At 38.4% G+C, this 27248-nt stretch overlaps 1 protein-coding gene across 1 annotated transcript; it reads left to right on the top strand.

Moving 5' to 3' along the window:
• The first annotated feature begins 2 nt into the window (after positions 1-2).
• Positions 3-19118, top strand: APIP (APAF1 interacting protein). Its single transcript, XM_059929640.1, has 7 exons — positions 3-193; positions 7689-7789; positions 12107-12155; positions 13364-13481; positions 14939-15074; positions 18052-18219; positions 18849-19118. Exons 1-7 carry the CDS (start codon positions 137-139, stop codon positions 18946-18948), a joined length of 729 nt encoding a protein of 242 aa, XP_059785623.1. The 5' UTR covers positions 3-136; the 3' UTR covers positions 18949-19118.
• Positions 19119-27248: the final 8130 nt, after the last annotated feature.

Genomic DNA, 27248 nt, shown 5'->3' with positions numbered 1-27248 from the left:
GCCTTGTCCGCCCCGCCCCCGGGCTGCCCTCAGGGCCGCCTGATTGCAGTTCTGCCCTTGCCGCGTTAACCCAGGCGGAGCGCCAGAAGTAAAGCCGTGAGAAGGTTGGAGGGCGCGGGTACCCCTCGTCCGGGCCATGTCTGGCTGTCACGCTCCGGAGGGAGAGTGTCGCTCACTGCAGTGTCGCGCGCAGGTAGGGGCGGGGCCACCGATGCCCTCTATTCCCAGGAGGCGAGGCGCTGGCGCGGCCCGGCGCGGCGGCGGAAGCTGGGTGTAGGTCGGGTGGGGCTTCAGGCCGGTCCGGACGCGACCCCCGCGCGCCGCCGCTCCCGTTCCTCGTGCAGACCTGAGGCCCCGGGCCCCGAGGCGGGCCTCCTTTCAGCGCTGGGATTCTTTGATGGCGGGGGTTGGGCACCAAACGTTGAAAAGGAAAAAATAACGGAGGAGAGCGTCGGGCGTCTTTCGTGTGTGTTACCACTTAACATGAAGACAGACCAAGCTGGGAAACGTGAAGCTCTGGAGTGGAAATGAAGCTAAGACTGTGCTCTCGAGCTTCTTTTCTGCGCCCTGGCGACCAGCCCGACGTTTGCCGCCTAGTAGATACTCGGAAACGTCCGCCGAGCCAGATCTGCGGACTGTAGCCGGCGCTTTTCATCTGCACAGCTGCTCTTTGCCTGTCTGGGTTTAGACTGATTATGGGATGATCGTAAAAAGGTTTTTTCCTTAAGCAGAAGTCAAAGGAAAATCCACCCTCCGGCTGCACATAACTTTTCATTCACTTCTGCGCACCAAGAATTTTATGGAACACGCACGTGGTCAGGGTGGTGATTAAGACAATGGCCTGGGGTCTGGAGGAGAGCTAGACGAATAAACAATTACATTGTGAGAAGCCTTGCTTAAGAGGCAGGGAAAGTCCTTATTCCTCCTGTTATTCTCTCTCGGGGCTGAACGTCCCAATTAAAAAGTAGTAAGATGACAGATTATATTGGGAAGTACTTGTCAACCACTATCTTGTGCGAATAAGTGACTTAACACAGATTAGCGAAGTCCCTTGTTTGTTTCCTTTTTCCCACTTATTACAGTTTATTTATTTTTTCCTCTTTTCACTGCCAACTAAAAATTGTCTCACACTGTCTGCCTCTACAAGGTTTAGATCACTGTCTACTGGAGTGGTTGACCTTCAACACACCCTGAAAGGAGTTCAGAGAGGAGATAGGAATGAGATACTCTAGGAAGAACAGGCCTTCAGATAGTTATTTTTAAGAGAACATATTATGAGCCCAATTTCTTGCATCTTATATCTAGAAAAGCACTAAAAGGATTAATTGAGACATCTCCTGGTGACCAGCGGCAGACTTCTTGTGATTAACAGCAGCCATCTGCCAAAATGTGTGCTTGATTCCATGTAACCCCCTTCACTAAAATTACATCTCTACTGACCTCTCCCCCCCCCCTGCCCCCCACCGCTTTGGAGCAGCTCCTCAGAGCTGAGAGGCTCCCTCCCGGGTTATGGTCCTCATTTTGCCCCCAATTAAACTTAACTGTCACATTGTGCATTTTTTTTCAGTCGACATCGTTTTTTTTTAAACTACCCTCTAGAGTATAAATTCCTTTAGTGCAGAGACTTGGTCTTGCACATGGCTGAATTCCCAGGAAGTGCTTGGTACATAGACACTCAAGGAATACTTATGACTGGTATCACTACCCACTTAGCTACTCAGCCAACTGAAACTTAGAATTCCTCTAAGCCTTCCTTTTTTTTAATTTTTTTAATAAATTTATTATTTATTTTTGGCCGTGTTGGGTCTTCGCCTCTGTGCGAGGGCCCCCTCCAGCCGCGGCAAGCAGCGGCCACTCTTCATCGCGGTGCGCGGGCCTCTCACTGTCGCCGCCTCTCCCGCTGCGGAGCACAGGCTCCAGACGTGCAGGCTCAGCAGTTGCGGCTCACGGGCCCAGCCGCTCCGCGGCTTGGGGGATCGTCCAGACCAGGGCCCGAACCCGTGTCCCCTGCTTTGGCAGGCAGACTCAACCACTGCGCCACCAGGGAAGCCCTAAGCCTTCCTTTTTTTCAGTCTTCTCACCCAAAGCCCATCCTTTCTTTTTAACTTCTTAATTATCTTCCAAATCCATCTCCACCATCACCACCTTACAATTTCATTTTGAAATTATTTCCACAGCCTTCTTCTGGTCTGGTCTTTTGCTTCCTTGATTGTCACCCTTCAGCCTCTTCTCTTTATTGCCACTGTAGATGTGTTTCAAAAACAAAGTATGATCCTATCATTTTCTACTTAAAACTACTCAGCAGGGCTTCCCTGGTGGCGCAGTGGTTGAGAATCTGCCTGCCAATGCAGGCTACACGGGTTCGAGCCCTGGTCTGGGAAGATCCCACATGCAGCGGAGCAACTAGGCCCGTGAGCCACAACTACTGAGCCTGCGTGTCTGGAGCTTGTGCTCCGCAACAAGAGAGGCCGCGACAGTGAGAGGCCCGCACACCGCGATGAAGAGTGGCCCCCGCTCGCTGCAACTAGAGAAAGCGCTCGCACAGAAACGAAGACCCAACACAGCCATAAAGAAAGAAAGAAAGAAGCTTTCATTTAAAAAAAAAAAAAAACAGCAAAAAACTACTCAGCAGTTATCAACCATCTATAGCATAAAATCCAAACTCCTGTGCATGGCATGAAAGACCCTTACAGTCTTTTTCCCTCCCCGCTGCATCCCAAAGAACCTATTTCCGGTTCCAACTACTCAGAGTTCTCTCTGACTGAAATGCCCTTTCTCCTCTTCACCTACCTGTATACTCTGCCATCCTTCATTAAAACTTAGCTCAGCATCCCTTCCTCTGTGAAGCTTTTCCCAACTCCTGCTCCCTCCCACCAGTAGCTTCTGTTCCCATAATGCCCTGGACCATCTTGTTTTATATATTGCTTTGTCGTTTCACAGCTGTTAACTTCTTTACTAGAGTTTGAGCCCTCAAGGGTAAGGATTTTCTCTTACTCGTATTTATTTCTTCAGGGCCTTCAGTAAAGGTCTGTTGAATGAATGAATGAGAGGGCTATATAACAGATACCAAAAAAAGGTACAGAGTGCAAATGCCATGGCACAGAGTTTAAGGAAGGATCACTTCCTGCGGAGAAGATGAGAGAAGGAATCATAGGGGAAGTGGGTAGGAAGCCTGGTGTAAAGGCTGACAAGCAAGAGTTTGACAGCTAGAGGTGGGATAATTGGAGATCCAGCATGAGCAATAACAGTGCAAAGAGAAAAAGATGTATTCTTGGCTGGCAAGAAAATGTGTCTTAGTCATCTATTACTGCACAGCTAGTATCCCAAAACTTAGGCTTAATGCACAATCATTGTCTCACACAGTTTCTGATGATTAGGAATCCAGGAGAGTTTAGCTCAGGGTTCTGGCTCAAGGTTTCTCATGAGTTGGCAGTCAAGCTGTCAGCTGGAGCTGCAGGCATCTCAAAGCTTGACTGCAGCTGGGATCTGCTTCCAAGCTCACAAAGTTATTGGCAGGCCTCTGTTCCTCACATTTTATTGGCTGGATGCCTCAGTTCTTTGCTCTGTGGCCTTCTGCATAGGCTGAGTACCCTTACAACATGGCAGCTGGATTCCCCCAGAGCAGGTGATCCAAGAGAGAGCAACCAAGACAGAAGCTGTAGGCTTTAGTAACCTGCCATCAGAAGTGACATACTGTCACGTCTTAGTCTGTCTTCACACAGACCAGCCCGGTACAATGTGGGATGGAACTCTACACGAGGATGTGAATACCAGGAAGCAGGGATCATTAAGAGCCATCCTGGAGGTTGATTACCACAACCAGGTTGACTAGAACTGAGAGATGTATGTAAAAAAGTGAAAGAAAATATGTGAAAAGTTAAATTGGAGCAAGAAAGCAGATGGACTTAAATAAGAGACCCAGGGAGTGATATTTGAACATTAAATGATTTGAGGAAGGGAGTTCAGCGATCAAAGTAGTGTTATTATTTTAGTACTAATAATAGAGTGAAGGGTAAGCTGGAGAAGAAAGAGAAGAAGAAGGAGAAATTGTAGGCAAGGAGACCAAATAGGAAAAGATAACTTCAATCCTCCCCAAACATGTGTCCTTGAGAGCTTTTACTCAATTCTTGCAGAATAAGAAAAATAAGGACGATGGTAAGGTGAATTTCACAAAATTAATTGCATTCATTTAAAGGACTATGTTTCATTCCAACATTATCCTTCCTACTCTTTTTATGTTAAAAATGCACTTTCTTTTTTGAAAAATGTGATAATGGATGGTTAAATATAACCAATGTCATTAACTGGTAACCTTATGTCAGTCCCTAAAATTTAAAAAACAACAGCAACAAAAACTACCGGTCTTGAAATTCAGAAGTCTAGGAATCACTGATCCAGATTATTAAAATAAGGACACTGATAGCCAGAAAGGGTCACAGACTCGCCATAGTGGGGGTCAAAGCTAAAGCCAACCTCCTTGTCTTCTGATTTCTAGTCAGTGCTTAACTGGTAAGAAGAGTTTTTAAGTGTAGTGAAGGTAGGAGGGAGAAATAGGGCTTTGAGTGGAGGTGAAGTTGCAAAGAAAACCAGTATGCAGAGAGGAGAATGAATCAGAAGTGCAGAAGGAAACAAAGACCAGAGACAGAAAATGCTGACACCTTGACTGTGCCTGTATCCAGTCCATTCTTAGGCCAGTGCGAGGAAAAATTCTGCAAGACTGAAATGATCAAAAAAGACTACTAGGTGTCTTGGGGCTATCTTTACGCTATTTTACAGGTCTGTGAATTGTAGAATGCTGACAGTAATGCAGACGATTATTTTTCATAGAAATGCAAGTCGTGTTACAGAGATTCAACTTATCGCTGCAGCGGATATTGTCCAATTTTTCTATATCATTTATTTGTAAATCCAGGATTCCTGATTATTTTTATGTGTGTGTGTTTTGAATTCTCTTTGGACACAGGAGTATCATCTTTTTGGTTCCCTCATTTAGTTGATGGGCTAAATACATTTGACACGTGTTCATTTTATGTTTGTAAGAGTCCCTTGTGAAAACCTCTATCTGAGAAATAATGCCTCTATTATGCTTAACTTGAAAGAAAAGGTGGGGGAGGGGATGAGAGCCATTGTTGGCTGTGAGCCTGTCTCAGTGACATTCGAGGCTGATTTCCTTAAAATAACTAGATTGAAAAATTGGGGAAATGAAGTATTGATTCAAAAACTGTTTAGGCTTTAGTGTTTTGAAAGTATATACAAAATACTGTTAAATGTTTCTTCCTCACTGTATGGAACCTCTGCTGTAAGAAGTTGATTGTAATCCATCTTTAGATATGTCTTTCAAAATTCTTATTCTAACAGACCTAACAATAACAGACAAGTAATATTGACATTCAGGGGAGAGCTAAATACTAACTAAACCTTTTCTTTCTTGTGAATTCTTATTAAAATACATATTTTAATTTTTATTTTTCTTATCATTCTGGATAACTTAAATGACTGCACTTTTACTAAATATATCTCTGTTGGTTCCTGCTGCTAAGTGATTATTTTTCTTGAAATTGTAATTTTGTGGGTTTGAACAATTGAATGAAACTTTATTAACAGCAGCTGCCTTACCATTGTTATTCCTGTAGCATGAAGCAGGCTAATTGTTCTAATACCTCAGTACTGGAAAGACAAAAGGGAAAGGGGATGCCCTTAATAACAGACTGTTTTCTATAATGTTTGCAACGTGCCCTGCAAGTTAATGGTTAAGGATTGTAAAACTGCAGGAGTCTTCTCATTAGCTGTAATTTAATATGTAATTAAAATATCACTTATATCCTTAAAAAAGGAAATAGCAAATTATACAGGGCATGGGTAATTTTGGCTAGATTTCATAAGGAAAGATATAAGAAAGACCAATATAACTTTATTTTTCATTTTAATTCAGGGATTTTTAACTCGTTAAAATGGGAAGGAAACGAATGTTGACTGTGTCACATGTTGTGCTTCATGCTTTGTATCCATTATATCTCATTTTAATCCTCATAATGTTCTTATTTAATGGATGAGTAAACTGAGGCCCAAGGTCACGTAAGCAATAAATGGTGTAATATGGATTTGCCTTTGTGTCCATTAACTCCTAAGCCTGTGTTCAATCAGAACTTTTAAAAAATGTCAACATTCCCATGTTTTTAATTTTATATTTTTAAGTCTACTCCATCAAATGATCATTTGTAGTACTTATCTAAAATAAAATGTGTATGTAAAATATTAACTGAATTTGGGAAAATATCATAATTTCAGAAATCCAATTAAATAGCTGAAAGTTTAGTCTATTCAATAATAATCCCTCTTTGGACTCAAAGATGTTTTTTTCCCCTTTACCCAGTGCCAAGATTTATATATGCAGGTTTGCTAGCTGTGCTTCTCTGCACAGTGTGACTACTTCTTGTTCACTTTCACCTGGAGGGTATAGCCCCTTGGGGTCCCATGTGTATGTAGGGATTTTCTATTAGATGCCCTATTTTGAGCACACCCTAGGTTTTATCTTGTGTCTCTAGTGACATGCATAGCTATCAAAATTGAAGAGGTCATCAGAGATTTGCAAATACCTTCAGGGAAATTAGGGCTTTGGATCTCACTTCCCTCCCAGGTAGACTCACTCTCGTTTCTTTTATGTCTGTGAAACCTTATTTTCTTGCCAGCTCAGCAGTATATTTTGAAATATTTTTTGAATGACTTATTCAGCAGTTTTACTTGTTTTCAAGGTAAGGGTTGTATATTATACTGCCAAAATGGAATTCATTGTATTTCTTTATTATAGTTTTTGTTTTCATTAATTTTAGCTTTAAAAAAGAGGGGGAAACGCCTTGTTTTGTTTCCTAAAGAAGTAATCATTAGACATATAAAAGTAAGGCTCTTATTTCAACTAGATTTATCGTACTGATCATTTCACCATTTATACAAATATGGAATCATTATATCGTACACCTGAAACTAATATAATGTTCTATGTCAATTATACCTCAGTATAAATAAATAAATAAATAAATAAATAAATAAATAAATAAGGCTCAGTGTTTATCCCAACATATATCTTCATAGGATTGGGCCTAGAAAGTATTAATTATGATTGTTTCTGAGTGCTTTTTATATTATTTTCTTGACGTTATAATTCCATAATAAGTATATATTGCTTTTGTAATAAGAGAAAACAATACAATTGCTATGAAACACAGGACATTTTTAGAATAAAAATAAAATTGAACCAACACCGATAATAAATAACTATCATAGTATATCATGTATATCATGCCTTAATTGAATAAGATGTTATGTGTAAAGAAATTTTCTGGACAGACTGAAGCATGTTCCTTTCAGCACTAGATCCTATTTTATTTCAGCCATTTCAGTAGATACTTTGTAATATAATCTGGGCATTTCTCCACCTTGTTCTTGCAACCTGTTGCATAATATTAGACTGTATGGCCCTGAAAAATTCCTGGTTGCAAAATAATATGGTAGATCCACATTCCAAACATTAAAAACAAAATATATTTTGTAATAATTTTCTCCCTCACTGTACCCTCTCTATGGTAGATTTTCTTAAACTTCCTTAAATTGGTTTCTTAACAGAGATATCATCTAGAATAGTCATTTGATAAAATAATGTCTATTTTAGAAATCATTATCTTCTTTTTAAGGACAAGGCACATCCAAAATACCTGATCCCAGAGCTCTGCAAACAGTTTTACCATTTGGGCTGGGTCACTGGGACTGGAGGAGGAATTAGCTTGAAGCATGGGTAAGTTTCTGGCTGATTTCATCTCTGAGAATTCTCCATATAAGTAGACCACAGAGAGCCTAACATGTATTACGTACAAAGAACAACCAATGATCAGTTTTATGATACTGAAGGTATTTAGTTTCTAAATAAAGAAATAGGTATTTGCATAACTGAATGGAATAAGTGTGCAGATGTTGCAGATATAATAAATATCTAAGGATTTAAGAACCATAATTTCTAATCAGAATAATTTGGTCCCCAGTCCATGGAGTACCAAAGTTAAATAACATGTTGCTGGGTATGTTCATATGTCTAGAACTACCAAGGGTCCACTCTGGATAGACAGGATTTGTTTCAAAGGTTCAGATACATATTTTAAAGTCACTTAAATACAGATTACTAACCACCCAAAATTCTAAAAATTACATTTTTTTGAGTCCAAAAAAAGGCAATATGCCTTTCTAAATGCATGTATCATTATTAATGGACATAACACCTGCAGGTCCATGTTGTTCACAGGACAAAACGAGAGGTACTGGCCTTGAAACAGAAGGAATGAATAGTAGTTAATTGTTCTTTAGACTTAATCACTGTCTTTCCTTTAAGAGGGTGAAGAAATAAGTAACCTACTAACAATGAAAATAGAGGTTGTGGAATCTCACTCTCTTAAGTGTTTCTGGAACAGGATTAATGTATTTGCTCCTGAAATATTTTAGGAATAATATTGTCTGGAGGCTGAATGTTAAAACTGAGTAACTTGATTTATTTCTTTATCCTAATTCACTTTCTTTAACAAAATTGGATTACTACAATATTTATGTAATGTTGAATTGTTTAGAAAAGAATGGAATGTAAAATATAATCAGAACATTTTGAACAAAGGGGATTTTATAGCATACCACAAGATGATGCCATTGAAATTTCATCTGCTTCAAATTACCAAGGAATTCATGAAATATTAATTAAACTGTGGGAAATGACAGGAGAGCCCTTAGTCAACAAATGTCACAGTTCATGTGTAGGGAGGCTCTCAGTCTGGAAACGTCCTGTTCCACATGGTATCAATACATGGGACATCCGTCACGTGCGTCCTCTCTTACCATCAACCCAGTGCTAATGTGTCAATCGGCATTTTGCAGGTTTTCAAGTTATTTTGCCAAAACTTTCAAGTTGATCTGTTCACAGCAAAGTCCTATAATAACAACACCTGTTGTTGTTTCATTTATTCATTTAGGAGTTGAACCCTAGTAATTTGGTTTCTCACATGTATTACTTAATAATAAATTATATTCTAAACATTGCCTTTAGTTAACTGCTTTTTTTTTTTGCATTTGCAGAAATAGTTTGTATATGTACAAAAGAGAGCTTTCTACCAAACTGAGTTAAAATAACTTTTTCCAACTGGCTCTTAAAAAAAACAGCTAAGTTAAAAATAGAATGCAGGTAAGGGACCATTGCAGATCTCAAGAGGGAATTTTTTTGATCATAAAGACATAAAAGACTATGTTCTTTGTAAAACTAAAATTCTTTGTAGAACCATGCACTAAAATTATGTGTGGTCACCCTAAAACACTCACTGGCACCTCTTAAAATTAATTGGCTTTATGGCACTACAGTCAATTTATAGGGAAGTTGCATTGTGTTTGTAAAATGCTTTTTCCTCAGCTTCTTAATTGGTGAGGAGCCTCCTGGAGGTCACAGGTGAAAACAGCCACAGTTTTATGGCACTGTATTTGGAATCTTACTAAATTTCTGCCTTACAGAGTAAAATGGGTAATTTGTAGTAACATGTTGAATTTTCTCCCTAATATTTAAATGACTTCATAGACCCATATCAATAATTTTATCAGCAATATTATTCTCATGTTAGTGAAAGTTTGGTTTTCTTTAGCTGATGCTTAGAGCAAATAAATTTAGAATGAAGTACAAACCCAATAGATTGTGTTTCCAGAATAATTCTAGCAATAAGCCCTTTGGGGAATATGAAATTATTTACTGATTCCAAGGTTTGGCTACTATCAGTTCAGCTTATGCTACTGGTGTATGGTGCCAAAAATGTATATAATAAAAGATAGCTTAAGACACATATAAGAGTTAAATCAGAAGGAAGAAATGGAGGACCAAGAAAATAACAGTAATCAAGGCAATTCCAGGATACTGAGCAGCCATTGTGCTTAGGCTGGTTTCCTGTCTTTCACAGCATTATATTTTTATGTGTCAGAGACAGTAATCCTGTTGTATGCTATTAGAATTAAAATTAATAAACCTATATTGTAGACAAGATAATTGAATCATAGTAAAGTTTAAAGGATTTTTTTTTAAGTAAATAAAAATAGAACATGTATTATAAACTCTTGTGTTTTGTTCCCCTGCTCACCACATTGTGAAAGAGCAGGGAGTATGGAGAAAATAAATTCTAAAACTTAATACCTTGAAACTCAAAATGCTTTTGTTTGTGGCTTACAGTACCAAATAAATACTTCACTTTTAGTCTTTGGCATGTTTCCCTCCTAAAATAAAAGCTCTGTCATCTTTGTATTAATATTTCTATCCACATATCTCCTTCTTTGTAGGTATACTTTTTTCTAAAACCTAGTTAGCTAATCTTTTAATTACTCAAAGTTGATCAAAGTCTAAACTGATTTCCATTTTATAAAGGCAGTAATAAAAATAGGTTTAGCATACCAGGGAATTCCCTAGTGGTCCAACGGTTAGGACTCCACGATTTCACTGCTGAGGGCACAGGTTCAATCCCTGGTCGGGGAACTAAGATCCCACAAGCCATGCGGCATGGCCAAAAAAAAAGAAAAGACATTTAGCATACCAAATTATTTGAACAAACTGAATAAAAACCCTGGATTTTCCCATTTTGTAGGTGGAGTTTATTTACCAGCAGACTGTTTTGAACTTTATTTGAGTCTGTTCGCAGGACTGCATAAATATCTCCTCACACAAGAAGACCTACAAGTCCACTTACCATTGGAGGTGACTGGACTAGGTACCACACATGATTCTAGAGTCTCTTTCATGTTACATGAGGACAAAAGATTTGGATCCCTGGTATTTATAAGGGGCCGTTTTAACAGTAATGATCCCTACGCATTCCCACTGGTTCCAGAGGAGTGCCACTTTATGGTTTTCTTATGCAACAGAGTTCTAAAGCAATAGCTACTTTGTTAAAATGAATGCTTGAACAAAGCTTACTCTGCTTTGGATTTCACTCCCATTATCAGGCATTTATTTTCTAGACCTTAATTTACCAGTAGATCCTTAAAGGAACTTTCTTAAATTTTTGTCAGTTCCAAGTCTATAGGTTTATTAGTAACCCCAACTTTGACAGCTCAATTCAATATAGGTAGTCATCCTCATTTTCACTGGGAAACAGTTAATATTTATTCAGTGTCCCTACGTCCATGCCTCAGTGGCAGAAGCTGGAGCGTGCAAGTGCTGGTATTTCCTTCGTTTGCATTATGTGGCAGTTCTTTAACACCCTCTGTCAGCAACTGAAACTGATACATGAGCCAAAGGACCTTTGTTGAGGGTGGAGAGAATTTAGAGAAGATTTTAGATTAATTTCCAAATCAAATTTGAAAGCACCTTGTGGTAAGTGGTACTGCTATAGCATCTCCCTTAGCACAATGTGCTGTGTAACAGAGAGATCTCCAGATGCAGCCATGCCTTTTATATTTCTAACTTTCTGCAATTGTTCTGGCTTTGTCACCGAATTTTTTCACAAGATAGAAGTGTTTTTCAATTAGGAAGCATATACTGTTCCACCCAAAAAGTAGCCCAGTATTAATGCTGTAATTTAACAAACCATCCAGCAGAGGTCTCTGAGCGTCATGTTTTATAATAAGAACATTTCAAACAATAAAATTAACCCTGATTTCTTGCAAGACAGAGATCTACTCCAAGTGAGCATATTTCCCCTGATTGGACTTTAGAATAACTGTGTTCCATGTATAGTAAGATAAACTCTGCTTGCTTATTCATGCTTAAAGATGCTAAAGACTTATGTTTTCAGATTTTTATTTCCCCTAACCAGATAAAAGCCTGGTTACCATTGATTTTGCACTATAAAAAAGAAATAAAGAAATATATATGAAAATGTAACAAAAGCAACTATCAACATTTTACTGTGTCATCAGCATTATAAAGAAATTAATTTGGTATTCTTTCGATACAGCCTACACCATTAATTAAATAAAGCAGCTATTTGTATGACTTGATTTATAAAGATCATTAATGATTGGACTGCAAGGGTACGCTTTTCTTTTTGCAAAAGCAGAACATTAGAGTTAAATAAATACCAATTTCTGTATTTTGTGTTACCAGCAATGAAATCTACATTGCTCCTTCAGGAGTGCAAAAGGAACGGATTCAGGTATGGTAAAGGGATCCTTCTTAAAACCAAATGTCTGTTCTTCTCTACTTGATTATTGTTTTGTGAAATGGAATTAATATTAAAAGAAATCTTAGTTTTGAAGGGAGGTTATATTGTGATAATTTAAATAACTAATCAACAAACATTTGTTAAGTAACTATTAAATTTTTTTAAGGTGGTAAGTATCCTGCTTGCAACCAGGTGTTTTGAATTCTCATTCAGCCTCTAGAGGGCAAAAGTGAATAGTGCAGTCTTAAGTCATAATAAAAAATGATTTTAACTTTGCAGCATTATAATACCATCTTTATCAGGCTAATAGGGTAATCAGATTGGTGGTCTCAAATGGACCAAACTGATTCATATTTAATAATGGCAAAGCTTTTTCAATTTAAAGTTATAAAACTTTGTTTCAACATTTTGAGAAGACCCATTCTGTATTAATGCTAGAATAATACCCAGAATAGAGTTAAAACAAGCACATAATACTTAATTCTGTCTAAGGCATAGTGCTTCATTAATAAAACATTTATATTGTAGTTTGTAATAAACCCTGGCAAACGAAAGTTACAAGTCAGAGATATGCATGTATTACTAGGAAAAACCTGTGGATCTACATAATTCCTTAAATCTTTAAGAATAGAGTATGTCATCGAGATTAACATTTCTGAGTACCAGTTAAGTTTCTCAAGGGATAAGAAAATTTTACTCTGTATTTTTCCTCTTATATTATGAAATATAAAAAAAATTATAACACCCATTCTAAAATGATGATTATATAGTCTCTCTGAAATATTGTGAAATTACATGGCAAAGCTGAGAAACTAAGTTGATGAAATGACATCAACATCATGACATGCATATTAAATTTTCCATATCACTTTTTTCTTCAAATTCTAAAGGTCGATTTTTTTAACTTTCTTGAGATGATTTTTATTAGTAGAAAACATTTTTTTATTTCTCAAAATGGCTAAAAAATTTTGAGAGAGAAACTATAATTATATAAATATTTAAAATGTGAGTTAAATATGTATATATATTAGCACTGTTTATATATACTATATATAAATGGAATTGTGTATGTATGTGTATATATATATATATATATATATATATATATATATACACACACACACACACACACAAGAAAGGGGACATTTCTAATTGATATTGTATAAGCCTTCTTTTTTTCTTTTTCCCCCTCTAAATAGCCTGAAGACATGTTTGTTTGTGACATCAATGAACAGGACATAAGTGGACCTCCGCCATATAAGAATCTTAAAAAAAGCCAGTGTACTCCTCTTTTCATGAATGCTTACACAATGAGAGGTAGGCAGAAAATGTATTCAACGTAAAGAATATTTGCAGAGTAGGCTCCTGTAAATAATGGCAATTACTGTTGTAGTTCACAGTTCTTGAATACCTGTTATGTGCAAGGACTTTAAATATGTTAACTCATTCAGTCCTCACATCAGCCTCTGTGGGAGGTCCATTATTACTTCATTTTATATATGAGAGGACAGAGGCTCTGGGAAGATTTTCCCAAAATAAACAGCCAGTGAGTATTGGGGCCAGAATTCCAACCTAGATCAATATGATTCCACTAGATTGTCAAATTAACCAACTAAATATTATATTTACAGTCCAATTCCTACTCTTAGTTCAGAGTTATATCTCTGGGAACTTGTAGTAGAAGTTAATCAAAATACAAATGAGGGAAAATCATGCCCTTTTCTTCACTTCAGTGGGAGTGATCCTCTTTTTTGAAAAATTTACTTTATGATAAAAATAGGACTCTTACTTTAATTCCCAGAAATCGTGGTAGAAAACCAACCTGGAAAGGTTGAACCTAGAGGACAATGTAAAAATAGGAAAGCATAACTGAAGTACTGGCTCAGCCTTAACAATGAAGTCATTAGGACCGTGCTTTAGTATAGCCCCTGAATAAAATTAATATAGAGTTAGTAATCATGCCATGTGCTGTTCCCAGACATTATCAGCTACTACTGAAAGGATGAAACTTCAGCAACAGATTCTAACAGCATGGAGAATCTTTCCTAGCAAAAAGCTAAATAAACTTCCCATTGCAAAAATAGCCATTACTGAGTTTTATAGCATACAAATTCTTTTTTAGGTAAATCCCTTGCATCTATATCTTAAAATCCCTACCATCCCCTTATGTTACTAAGATATGGCCTACACTATGAAGCATATCTTGGTGATTAAGGGTCAGACTAAACTGGGTTCAAATCCAAGTTCTTCAACTACTGTCTGTAGTTGGACAACGTAGTTAAATAACCATGGACAAATTATTTAACATCTCTGAGCCTCATGTCCTTGACCATTAAATGGGGGAGATGGTTGCTGTGATGATGTGAAGAGATAACATCTGTAAAGGGGATTTGCCCAGTGCCTGGCACATAGGAATCCCTAATTGAGTGGTAGTAGTATTGTGATTATGATCTCCACAGTCATTATAGTTGTACTTCAGACCATCTAAAGGAGATTTCTTGAGCATGTATAAAGTATCATGCGTTGTCCTGATGCTGGATAAAGTTTAATTTTTTTCTTTTTGCTTTCTGACTTCTCTATCAGTAGTTCTCTTTCCTATCTTCCTTTCTCCCCTCCTACCCGCTGCCAACTTATTATTCCATGCCAAGAAAAACAAGTCCAAAGCCATATACAAATAAGTGTGTGTGTTTGTGTGCATATGTGTATATATTTTTTTCTTTAAAAGGTGCAATTTAGTTTTCACTGAGCATGTAACTGTATTCTTCCCCCTCCAGGAGCAGGTGCTGTGATTCATACCCACTCTAAAGCTGCTGTCATGGCCACCCTTCTCTTCCCAGGAAGGGAGTTTAAAATTACACATCAAGAGATGATCAAAGGAATAAAGAAATGTACCTCAGGAGGGTATTACAGGTATTTTCCTCTATTTTTTGCTTAAATAATTTGAATGGTATTTCTCCTTCTTGTAATAAACAGGATACTGATCTTTTTATGTATTTAATGAGATGTGGTAGATCTGTTTTAGATAGTACCCCCCTTAATATTATACTTCCAGATCTATTCTCAGTGACACAAACCAGATGCCTCCCCTCCTTTTCCCCATCCCCAACCCAGCCTTGGTAAATTATTGCCAACATGAATAATTAAATGTTTGTCAGAGTAAAATGCAAAAATCCTGGCTGAGGTATCTACAGAGATGGAAAGAGTGTGTTCCTTTATTGAAGAACCCCAAGAGCAAGCTGTCCTCACCTTCACGTTGTCTTCGGGAAGTTTCAGCTCTGACTGAATCTTATGCTTCATTTTGATTTCATGTAGTATTTCTGGAATATTTTCATTTTTAAAAAAGTTTTATTATTATTTTAATTAAGTAGATCTCTATACGTTTATAATTTTTCAGTGTGGAAACTGGCGTAGATAGTATAGAACAGAGGCCTTCTGGATAAAATCAGCTAAATCCACCAGCCCACAAAAATGTAGCAATTATTCGTCAATCTAGAATACAGTGACATGAAGAAACACGTTCCCAGGGCTCAGGGACAGGCTCGGCATTTTGTTTGAATGTACAGGCATTCTTGTTCCTGAGCCTTCACCCTTCCCAATTTCCTAAAGGGGCTGAATCCACTTTGCCTTGTTTAGAGGAAAAGGGTGCCAGTTTTTCTAAAGTGTTCTTACAGCAGTATCTTACTGTTACTGCACATAATAGACTGTATATGTTTAAACTAGTGTGCTGAGAAGTTAATTGGACTTGATTTTAGTTAATATTTATTGTGTGCCTAAAGCATTCCTCAGCACTGGGAAACACCTATTTACAAAAGTTAAATATTTAAATTATGAAAGTGTACATACTAAAAAAAGCATAGCCGCATATTGCCTTTTCCATATCTGGGTCTTGAAGGAGAGGCATTATGTGTGCTATCAATTTCATCGACATTTGATTGCTTTGGTGAAGAAATAAAAATAGGTCAGAAGAACGTGTGAAACGGTGGGTAGAGGAGCAGAGCACAATAGAGAGCCTTCGGAATTTTGTGGAAAAACGAATGACACGAATGAAAAGGTGTCATCTGTTATGCATCACAACGTATACACTTTATATATTATTTTGAATGTCTCAGAATTTAAAGAGTACAAAGTTTTTTGACACGCTTTTGCAATTCTGTTTGAACCTGGCTGGGAAATCAGTAACAGGGTCATTATCACAGCTCAGGGGCAGTGATACTTCATCGGTATTTGGGGAGAATCCTAAGTGTCCAGTCAAAAGAAGGGGCAATAAAAAGTGGATGACTAAGAAAGGATGGAGTTTTTACATTTTCTATTCTACTTTTAAAATTTTTAAGTCCATCTTAAAAAAAAATTATAATAACTTTCAAATGCCTAATTCTTATCGGGGGAGGTTACCATGTTAAATATAATTGTTGTACCTTTTGGATGCAACATGCCTATGCTAGAGTGAAAAGAATACTGTTTGATGGTCAAAGGACTACCCTGGCTCTGTTCCTGAGGCCTTATTTTGCTGTGAATTATTTTACACCTGGAGATATTTCTGACTGTTCGGTATATGGTAGAGGAAAATATAAGTTTGTGGTTCTCCTGGCCAATACTAGGAAAGATTTGGGACTAGCAATTTATTCCTTCCACATTTAAGGATATTTTATAATTACCTCTATTTTACTTAAGTGAAATAATGGGCAACCTCGTACTGTTCCTGATAATGGTTGGCCAGGTTCTTTTTTTTTTTTTTTTTTCTGCACGAGGGCTTTCTCCAGCTGCGGCAAGCGGGGGCCCCTCTTCATCGCGGTGCGCGGGCCTCTCACCATCACCGCCTCTCTTGTTGCGGAGCACAGGCTCCAGACGCACAGGCTCAGCAATTGTGGCTCATGGGCCCAGCCGCTCCGCACCATGTGGGATCCTCCCAGACCAGGGCTCGAACCCGCATCCCCTGCATTGGCAGACAGATTCTCAACCACTGTGCCACCAGGGAAGCCCTGGCCAGGTTCTTTATCACATGACAGCTACTCAGTCTGTACCCTCCCTAAAGTAGTAACTTCTGGTAATATATGGATAGAACTTATTTTGGTTAAGTTTAGCCATCACAGAGGTAGTGAAAAAGCAGATGTAACATTAACAAGGCAAGAGAAATTCATGTTAAAAGGAAAACATGTCTGAGTTTTGATTGGTTGTAAATGACCTCACAAATAGACATAGTTTTACCAGTAACAAGCTATTTGCTTAAATATTACTGCAGAAACAAAAATGAAAAATGCATATTCTGATTTCATCACATGTACTTACTAAAAATAAGGTAAAGAAGTTCTAATGTCACAGATTTGAGAACGTTCTGAAAATATTGTCATACCTTTAATAGTTAGCTCCAAAAGGTTTTTACTATCTCAGGGCCATAAACCACACCTGCATTTATTTATTTGTCTATCCAAGACACTTTTGGGTCCTGCAGAGATAGAATAGAATGATTTTGTATCGTTGGGAAATTCCTGCTTTAATAAGTAGTTCAATTGTTAATCCTTCCTATGCTTCTAATTCTGAAATTTATCATTTCTCATCTCCTGTTAAAACTACTGTGATTCTCTATCCTTCAGGGAAATACTTGTATGATCTTGATAGTTTCTTTGTTAGGTTTCGGTATCCTGTACAAATTTCTGCCACTTATACTTAGGATTGGAAAAGTGCCTGCCAAATTCCCAAGGCGTCTCTTGATACAGTTGTTTATACAAGATACACAGAATAACATGCAACATCTTGTTCCTAATTTGGAGTGGCTTTTCAGATATAAAGAGAATGTCTAACTTGTTATTTGAAAAAATTATAAATTTTATATATGAATACCTTTATTTGTTTTAAAAAGTAAAGCAAATGGCTTGTTTTGTCTTAACAGATACGATGATATGTTAGTAGTACCCATTATTGAGAATACACCTGAGGAGAAGGACCTCAAAGAGCGAATGGCCCAAGCAATGAATGATTACCCAGACTCCTGTGCAGTACTAGTCAGACGGCACGGAGTCTACGTCTGGGGAGAGACGTGGGAGAAGGCTAAAAGCATGTAAGTGTAAACCGAAACCAAAGAACGTGTGGGGCAAGTCACCACACTCTAAAAGAGAATGAAATATGTTTTATGATTGAAAACGGAGTATGATTTTTTTGTGTGTTACTGGTCAAATTGGTTTAAATTTAAATAGTTTATCACTAATTATTTCTCAATATTTTATTTGTATTATATATTCTTTGGTTAAGAAATATTTTTCAGATGAGCTTTTATTTGGCAAGGCACTATACTCTTTGATACAAAGAAGGAGATACAGATCTTGTTCCCTGAATTGAGGGCTAGAATAAAGCTAACCCAAGTCGCATAAAGATTTGCTATATTTATTTCAAAAAATGGCGCATAATAAAAAATTTAAATTTACATAAGTAGTATATTTTAAACTCCCTTTTATTTCCTGAGAAGTATATAGTATGGTGGCATGATTCAGTATGATTCCGTGTTTTAATAATGTTGGAGACAAACTAATAGAAACTTTGCCTAGAATTGAGGAAAGAAAAAAAAAATCTGCTAGGAACAGGGTTAACTTGATGCAGAGGAAAAATGTGATTGTTAGGATTGGAGAACTCTCTTTTCACTGAACACTTACTTTTAGTTCTTTTTGCTTTTATTTATTTATTTTTTAACAGGTGTGAGTGTTATGACTATTTGTTTGATGTTGCCGTATCAATGAAGAAGGTAGGACTGGATCCTACACAGCTTCCCGTTGGAGAAAATGGAATTGTATAAGCCAAGTGGAAGTTTATTCTATGTAGAGACAAAGCTCATTTTAATTATTACTTAAATGGCTCGGGTGTTTTTTTAAATGAATTGAAAATTTCCATGAAGCTATGGATTTGTCACTAAATGCTGCAGATTTTCTGACACTGGATGATATTTGCTTATATTCTTGTATTTTAAATGACAATACAATGGAATAAAAATTTTATAATGAATGTTTTTTGTGTTTATTTCTAAACCCCTTAACAGCAAAATATTTTCCTTTAATTTTTTTATATATACTCCCAGAGAATTCCTATTACTCTTTAAAGTTGTTAGGATAATAGAATTCATTGGAAAATGTCCACTTAATTACAGAATGAGCATTTTCTTATTTTAATATTGGTATCATAAATTTACATGAAAAGTCAAGGACATATATATCCCTCAATGTTGATGTCAAAACAATTTTATAGATTTCCCCTATATGCTGTAGTGCTTCCCTAGATTGTAACACAGGGCACTCATCTTATATTGGGATCGGTTGTAAAATTCAAATCAAGTGATATTAACTCAAACTCTCCTAGCCAAATAAACTGTGACCAACCCAGAGATGTAATCAGAAAGTGCTTTTTTTTAGTGTAGCCAAAAGCAACATCATCTTGATCTTAAGGTTTTATTTGGTTAATGCTTTTTTTTAATTGGGAGAGAAAATAATACACCATCTCCTAAATTATAACCTCATACACCCCCTTCTTGGTTTATCGTCTTGAACCATTTGCGTTCATTTACCCCAGTTCTTTCACTCCAGCAAGTCTTTAACCTCACCCAGACTTCCAGTCCCTTGATCTTACCATCTGTCATTGTCCATGACTCCTTTCCTATCCTTGCTTCCTTCCTTATGAAGCATAGATGATGGCCCAGCATTTTCACCACTTCATTGGAAACATCCTAACCTCCTTGTATCTTACCCCCCCCCCCCCATCATACTCACCTGGCAAAACCCACAGTCCTTGTGAGCCAGTTACTTGGCACCTGTACCAAAGCAGCAAGACCTGATGGGAAAAAGTACACAACTATGTTGACTGACCTCACTTCAGATTTATGACCACACCTCTCAGGTGGGCACTCCATGCTGCCAAACAAACCTACTACACTTCCCTAGTAAGTTCGTTTTCCCTACCTGGTGGCCATTTCTCCTCACAGCTCTATTTATCTGACATCAAATACCCAATCTTCCTTCCCCCATCACTTCTCAGATGATAACCTCCTCATACTTTCAGAGATAAGTAGATTCATTCCCAAGAACTAACAAATCTTCCCATTTGACGTTTCCATCAACCTTCCTGCCTTCAGCCTTCTTTGCCTCTTTCCTTCTACCGAATTCTAAGTTTGTTCTTCCACTTACGCCTTGGATCCAATGTCCGCTGACCTTCTCAAGGGCTTTGCTTTCTGCAAAGATCCCCACATTTATCCCATTGCTTTCTTGTGTTGTTAATTTTTTACCCTCCTCCACTGGTATAAAAACATGCTGTAATACCTTTCACCTTAAAATACACACACAAACCTTGCCTTCCACCACCCTTCAGCTAACTCCAGCACCTTTAGAGCAAAGCTTTTTGAAATAGTTACCTGCTTTTCTGTCAACTTCTGTTCTCTCCCTTGCTCACTGACCCACTCCGATCCAGCCGCATCAAGGCCACTGAAACTGCTTTACCAAGAATAAGAAATCCCCTGCATCCTCATCCTTTTGAATTCTTCCTTTGCTTTCTTTGCTCTAAGCGAAACCTGTCTCTCCCCTGGGGATACAATTTCCCCTGAAGCTCTCAGTGGCGGTTGTTTTCACTTCCTCTCTTACCCCTGGCTGTGGGGTGAGTGAATTCCGTGGACACTAAATGTCTTTCCCCTCCTCCTTGTTCCATTGTACTCAGCAAACCGTCAGTCACAGGTGATTCCAGCTCTCTTCTGACTCCAAACCCACAACTGTGTGCCTTAATATGGCTGAAGGGAAACACAACCACATCAAGGTCAAGTGGGCCTTCAATGCTGCTTGTGAATTTTACTTTGTTACCCTGGTTTCTTCATTCCCCTCCTCCCCTTGACAACTGTTTCTCTCTTCAGACTTCAAACACCTCCCTGCATATTCCCTCTTGGCTGATGACCTTGACTGCTATTTCACTGAAAAAAATAGAAACCACCAAGAAAGAACTTGCTTCCTCCTCTGCCTGCATATACTCTGGTGAAGAACTGTCCATGACTCCCACTGAGGCCAGCCTCTCCCCTTAAGCAGTAGATCTCCTCCCAATTCCAAAAACAATTCCCAGTTTCCTGATGTCTTCCCCACCTTAACTCCATCCTTCCAGTCGCCCAGGCAGATAATCTTAGCATCCTGCTTGGCGGTTTCTTTCACAGGCTACATCCAGCTAATCGGCAAATCCCATCAGCTTTAACATTGAGACTAGTCTCTAAACCAGTGGTCCCCAACGTTTTTGGCACCAGGACCGGTTTTGTGGAAGACAATTTTTCCACGGACGGGGGGCGGCAGGAGGTCGGGGTGTGGGGGATGGTTCAGGCCGCTGTAATGCGAGCGATGGGGAGCGGCAGATGACGCTTCCATTGCTCGCCCCCCGCTCACCGCCTGCTGCGTGGCCCAGTTCCTAACAGGCTGCGGACCGGTACCGGGGTCCACGACCCAGGGCCTGGGGACCCCTGCTCTAAACTTCTCACTGCATTCACTTACCACCTGGCCCAAGGCCCACCATTTCTCACCTAAATTATAGCAATTGCCTCTTAACTAATTTCCCTGCTTTGGCCTTTGCTCCCCACCCTCATCCCTGGTCCCAACAGTGTCTGCTCAACACAGTAGCCTGCATGGCGCTCCTCTGCTCAAAACCCAGGCTTCCCGTCTCACAGTGAAGGCTCCGATCCCCTCTCGCCTCATTCGGTCACCCTCCTCCTCATCTACTCTGCTGCAGCCACTCCGGCCTCCTCCTGAGTCTTCACAACTTTCCAGGCACTTTCACACGTGTTCTTCCCTCTTTAAACCTCTTCCTCCAGATGCCTGCCTCGCTCATTCCCTCTGCTCGTCCAGGACTTCACAGATCACCTCTGTGCTGCCTTCCCTGATTACTCTATTTTATTTTATTATTTTATTTTTTATTTTTTTCAATGCTCCGTAGCTTCGGTTGTCTTTGCCCTTGCTGGGCCCTCTTCCTGGGATGCTCTTCCCATGTGTGGCTCCACGGCTATCTTCTAAAGGTCTTGCTTGTGTGAATTATATCCTCCTCTGACTGCCAGCGACTGACAACGAGGAGGGCTTGCCCTCCCAGCACTATAGGCAAGATTCCATTTGCTAAGTTTGAATCTTTCAAGTAGGGCCCCAGTAAGGATCCTTCCCCACTCCATACACGCTGCCCGCTCCCCCCCACCCCGGTGTCCTTCAAGTCAATTGAAGGAGACTGAGTGCCGTTCAGAAGCAAAGGGAAGCTTCCTTCCTTGATGTAACAACGGACAGGTGCAAGACCCCAGTCCAGAGCCTGATTGGGCTTATTTGACATTGCAGCCCCACTCTCCATACCCAGAGCGCTCGCCTCTGCTTGCGTTTCCTGTAAAGGGCTCAGAATCAACTAGCATACTATAATTTAATTGTTTATCTTTTTCCCCCCTCACTAGAATGTGAATCCCATGAGGACAGGGATTTTCCTCTGTTCTGTTCACAGGTGTATCTCTAGTCCCTTGAGCAGTATCTAGTACGGAGTTGGTACTCAGTAAATATCTATTCAGTGAAAGGCGAAATGAGTGGCCAGTTCTCTGTATTTTATGTGCCTTTACGGTAGCTTTTTGCCAAAATGAGTGGCCAGTTCTCTGTATCTTATGCGCCTTTACGGTAGCTTCACTGGTGATGACTCCCTTCTTGAAACTTTTCTCTAGGCTTCCATGACCCCGAACTCATGCAATTTTCTACTTACCTCATTGGTCACTTCTGTGGTTCTTGAATACTTTTCCTCTGTCAGATGACTAAATGTTGGAGGGCCTCGGGACTCTCTGCCCTTAACTGTGTTCTCCACCTACACTTTTTTCCCAGGAAATCTCATTCAGCACCATAGCTTTAAACATTATCTATGTGCTGATGACTCACAGTGTTTTATCTCTAGCCCAGATGTCTCCCTTACATTCCACACATATCTCTCCACCTCCTACGCCTCACTCCTCACCCGTTGGATGTCTAATAGGCATCTGAAACCTACCTTGGCCCAAAACAGTGCCACTGATTTTTCTTCTGTATGAGCCATTATCCGCCCCCTCTCACCCCCAAACATTTTCTGGATGAGTACGCCAAACCTCTTTGAGACAGACCTCTGTCTTGCTCACTACAACCAAGAAAAATGCCTCACACATTGTAAGCACTCCATAAATATGTGTTTTCTGGGCTCTTGGTGAAGGTTCCTCCACTGGGGAAAAATAGTTTTGGTCACTTCTGCTTAACCTCATTTTCCTCATTCTTAAGATGGAGCTAATGAAAGAGATAAAGTATGTGAAGGGACAAACCGCAGGGCTTGACCCATAGTAGTTACTCAATAAATATTAATTACTTTCCTTTCTATAAGTCCCATTTAATCCTCCTGAGAGGGTTTCAAAGTATTATCCCATTTTTTTAGATGAGGAAATTGAGCTCAGATAGGAATAATAAATATGTAGAATTTAAGAGAAAGGATGTAAACTTACCACAGTGCCTATCATATACTAGAAGTGCATTCAAACTATAAAGTTCCTTTCCTAAACACCCATCACTTAGCTACCCTCGCGGTAATTGTAATGCAAGTAAGTCATTTAAGCTGTGCTGTAGTACAGCCTGTCTCCGACTGTATTTTTTTTTACTACTAGACACACAGAAAAGATGAGCAAAACCTGATTTAGAGGTTGGGGAGACAGGTAGCTGGTGGAAGTCTGTATCTCCTAGTTAGTTTTTGTTGTTGTTAAAGAAGAATATGATCCCTATAATGTGACTGTTAGAAGCTGAGGTCCAAAGGTGATACACATACTGCTCAGGGAGGGCTTATTCTCAGCGTCTGGCACATGCATGTTCAGTGAATATTTGTGGAAGGGAGCAACAGACATTCTTTGCATGCCCTGTGACTGTTTTTCTCTCAATTATCCCCACTTCTTTAAATAAGGAGGGGAAAGGTGGGTTATGAATGAAAGATTAAACTGGTAAGAGATCTAGATCAAACACTTTTATTTCATTAAGTGCAGGACATTCCATTCACTCCCAGATTGAATAAGGAATTAACATTTTAGTCAAGAGTATGTTATTTGTTTCTCAAATGATTTTAGAGCCTTCTGGTCCCACCCAGCTCTCTTTTGTGAGAAGCAACTCAAAATACTATAGTTCCCCAGAGAATGTCCCAAACAATCAGAACAGAACGGTAAAGTCATAACCTTAAGGAGAGTTTCATCTTATATTTCAACTGGCTCAAATACTTCCCTTTTGATGAAGAAAACTGCCATATCTCATCAGCAATTCCAGGCAAGGTAGTCAGATATGGGACTTATAACATCGATATCACTTTTCAAGAAGCAATAAGAATTCTCCCACCACAGTTCTTTAAAACAGGACTACAAGACAAACAGAATTTGGTTTTTATTTCATTGCCCTATAATCTATAATCACTGAGTCATCACATTTCGGATGATAATCACTGAACTAAGTATTCTTCTTTTGTGGTTATAAGTTATAAACTGTGTTCATCTCTTTGTCATAGTTGTCGCTAATCGTGTAATTTTATTGTTTGAAAGTATATTTTTGGAAAATTAAATAAACCTGACTAAAGAAAAAAATACAGTTTTCCTCCATTTATTTTCTTCTTGTTTAAAATTCTATAATTTTTTATTATTGGAATTTTAGAAACCAAAGAATAAGCAAGATGATTAAATATTGCATTAATTAATATTGTATCAACCTCCTCTATGATTGTTCTTGAAACTCTCTGATTTAGAAGTAAAGGTTGTGAATGAATTTCTTCAAGTCATCATAATGGTGCCCAGCCCAGGCCAGGTGTTAATGTAATAATCATAGCAGTCTCTATTTTTTAGGAGCCCAAACACTAAGGTAAGGACCTTTAAATACATTACACCCAATTCTTATAATAGCCCTTCAAGGTATTATTACCCCCATTTAATACATGAGGAAAATTAAATTCAGAGGTTAAACTACCCAAGTAAAAAATTTACCAAATCCACCCAGCAAGCCCTCTGTGCTTTCCCACATCAAATCAGTTTTATCTCATCAATACGATACTAATTGCTCTTATGGGTGTAAAGAGAGTTTTCCTCTTTAAGCATATGTGGCTTCTGAGATAGGCATTAGCGACTTAGGAAAAGAAGCTTCTCTGGCTTTACTGACCTAATAGTTCCCAAAATTTCTTTGGGGACCATTTATTAATCATGTATTCGGTTTCCATTTATTATTCAACTGTATGATTAACTTTTACCCTTTAAAATATAAAGTATTCTCTTCCTTCTATTATTTTACTTATAATTTTACTAAGTACCTTTTATTTTCATGCTTGATATTATTTTTTATTGCAATTAGAGCCACATCTTTGAAAACGAAACCAAGAAATTGGTTTGTTTTTTGTTTGTATTGGTATACAGTGGAGCTTTATCTTAGGTTTGAAGGTTAATGAGTAAAGTGAAAATCTCCAATAGTCAAAATTACCTTTAAAAATCCTTTAAATCACCCATATAATCCTATACGTATAATTTGTGAATTTAACCTAGTTTCTTTCATTCTTTCAATAGTACGTGTTTATCGATGGCCCTCAATCCTACTTGTTTCCTTTCTTAAGGATATTGATCAAGCCATCACCAAACATTTATCTACTACTTGAACACTGTGTCTTAAAACTACTCACAAATGTTTCCACTGATTTCACAAATGTTCATTCTTGGTTTCACGTTTCATTGCATCCATCACTTTTAATATAAGTAAAGAAAAAGGGGGATTGCCCTGGTGTATGACCCCTTTAAGTCAACTTTATGATTCAATACCACTGTAATTGGAACTCACTGGCTAGCTAAGATCCGTTCCCTTCCCTTATGCATGCTTTCCAATTAATAAACTTTTCTTTCCCATGCTCTAAATACAAAAATCTTACACTCATTTAGGCTTATATTATTTTATAAAAACTGGGTGAAAACCAAAATACCATATCCCAAGGAAATAACAGCATATTAGGGTAGCAAGTACTCTCTTGAAGCAGGCAGTTGTGTTGGTGTCAAATGTAAGGTTCCCAGTCGAAGCACTGATGACCATCTGTGAGCTTAAAAGTTTGATATAAATGATCTAAAAGATGCCACAAGAATATGCCATGGACAAGAGAATGGAATACACATCCCCAGGGCACTGAATGTTCCTGCCCAAATGGGAAATCATTACCCCTCAAATGTTATTGTTGCAAACCTAGGATAGTAAGTAGATGTGAAGAGATATTGAATGAATGACTCTGGGCCTCCCAGCAATATTAAAGCAGATGGGAATTAGGAGTAAGATAAAGTGTCTGCCTCACCTCCTCCTAATTCCACAGAGAAAGAATTGAGCCTGGGAAGAATGAATGTCATGTTAGCTTTTATATTATGGACATAGTTGGTCACGGTGGTTAATGGAGTAGGACTGGGAAAGTCTTAAATCCCTGTCTGGAACAGAATTGAAAGGGAGAGTTATAAATAAACAAATCAGTATTATATTACATTGCAAAGGAAGAGGTTGGGAAGAACAGGATTATAAAATCTTGTGAGGCAATAAATTTTATCTAATATTTCTTTATTAAATGCCTAATTTTTATGTCTTCCCATTAGCAAACTATGAATCACTTTATTCATTAATAACAATTGCATAAAATCTTATAGTCTAGCAAACACTTTCACTCTTCTAGTTATCTCAACAATCCTGTGATTTCAGTGTTATCACCATTTGCCAAAGAATACAAGTTTCTGGCAAACCAACGTCATGTCTTGTGGATTTCCATATCCTTGAGCCCACACGTAGTAAGGTGATCAAAAATGTTTGTTTCTTGAAGAATTCCCCCTGTTACAAATGAAAACATAAGTTCCAAACAGTTAACTTGTCCAAGCCCTGTGAGTGGTAGAGGTGGGAATTTGTCCTAGGCCTTTGACTCTAAATTCTGTGACATTTGCCCAACCTGGATGAACAAATATCTCTCAGCAAATGTAGATATATGCATTTGATTCCTAAATTTTTTAATTGTTCAAGATAATGTACATAGGGACATTTTCAGATTGACTTATCTGTTTTCTTTTTTTTTAACCTT

The sequence above is a fragment of the Balaenoptera ricei genome, chromosome 8 (assembly GCF_028023285.1).
Source record: "Balaenoptera ricei isolate mBalRic1 chromosome 8, mBalRic1.hap2, whole genome shotgun sequence".
Lineage (NCBI taxonomy): Eukaryota > Metazoa > Chordata > Mammalia > Artiodactyla > Balaenopteridae > Balaenoptera > Balaenoptera ricei.
The sequence above is the reverse complement of the archived record's forward strand: the minus strand, read 5'-3'. Positions and strand labels throughout refer to the sequence as shown.

What these genes read in the sequence shown, in the direction of transcription:
- APIP (XM_059929640.1), top strand. Translation starts at nt 137, where the DNA reads ATGTCTGGCTGTCACGCTCCGGAGGGAGAGTGTCGCTCACTGCAGTGT. An exon ending in GAATGCTTACACAATGAGAG is followed by an intron (nt 13,482 to 14,938) that starts GTAGGCAGAAAA and finishes TTCCCCCTCCAG; the next exon opens with GAGCAGGTGCTGTGATTCAT. An exon ending in ACCTCAGGAGGGTATTACAG is followed by an intron (nt 15,075 to 18,051) that starts GTATTTTCCTCT and finishes TTGTCTTAACAG; the next exon opens with ATACGATGATATGTTAGTAG.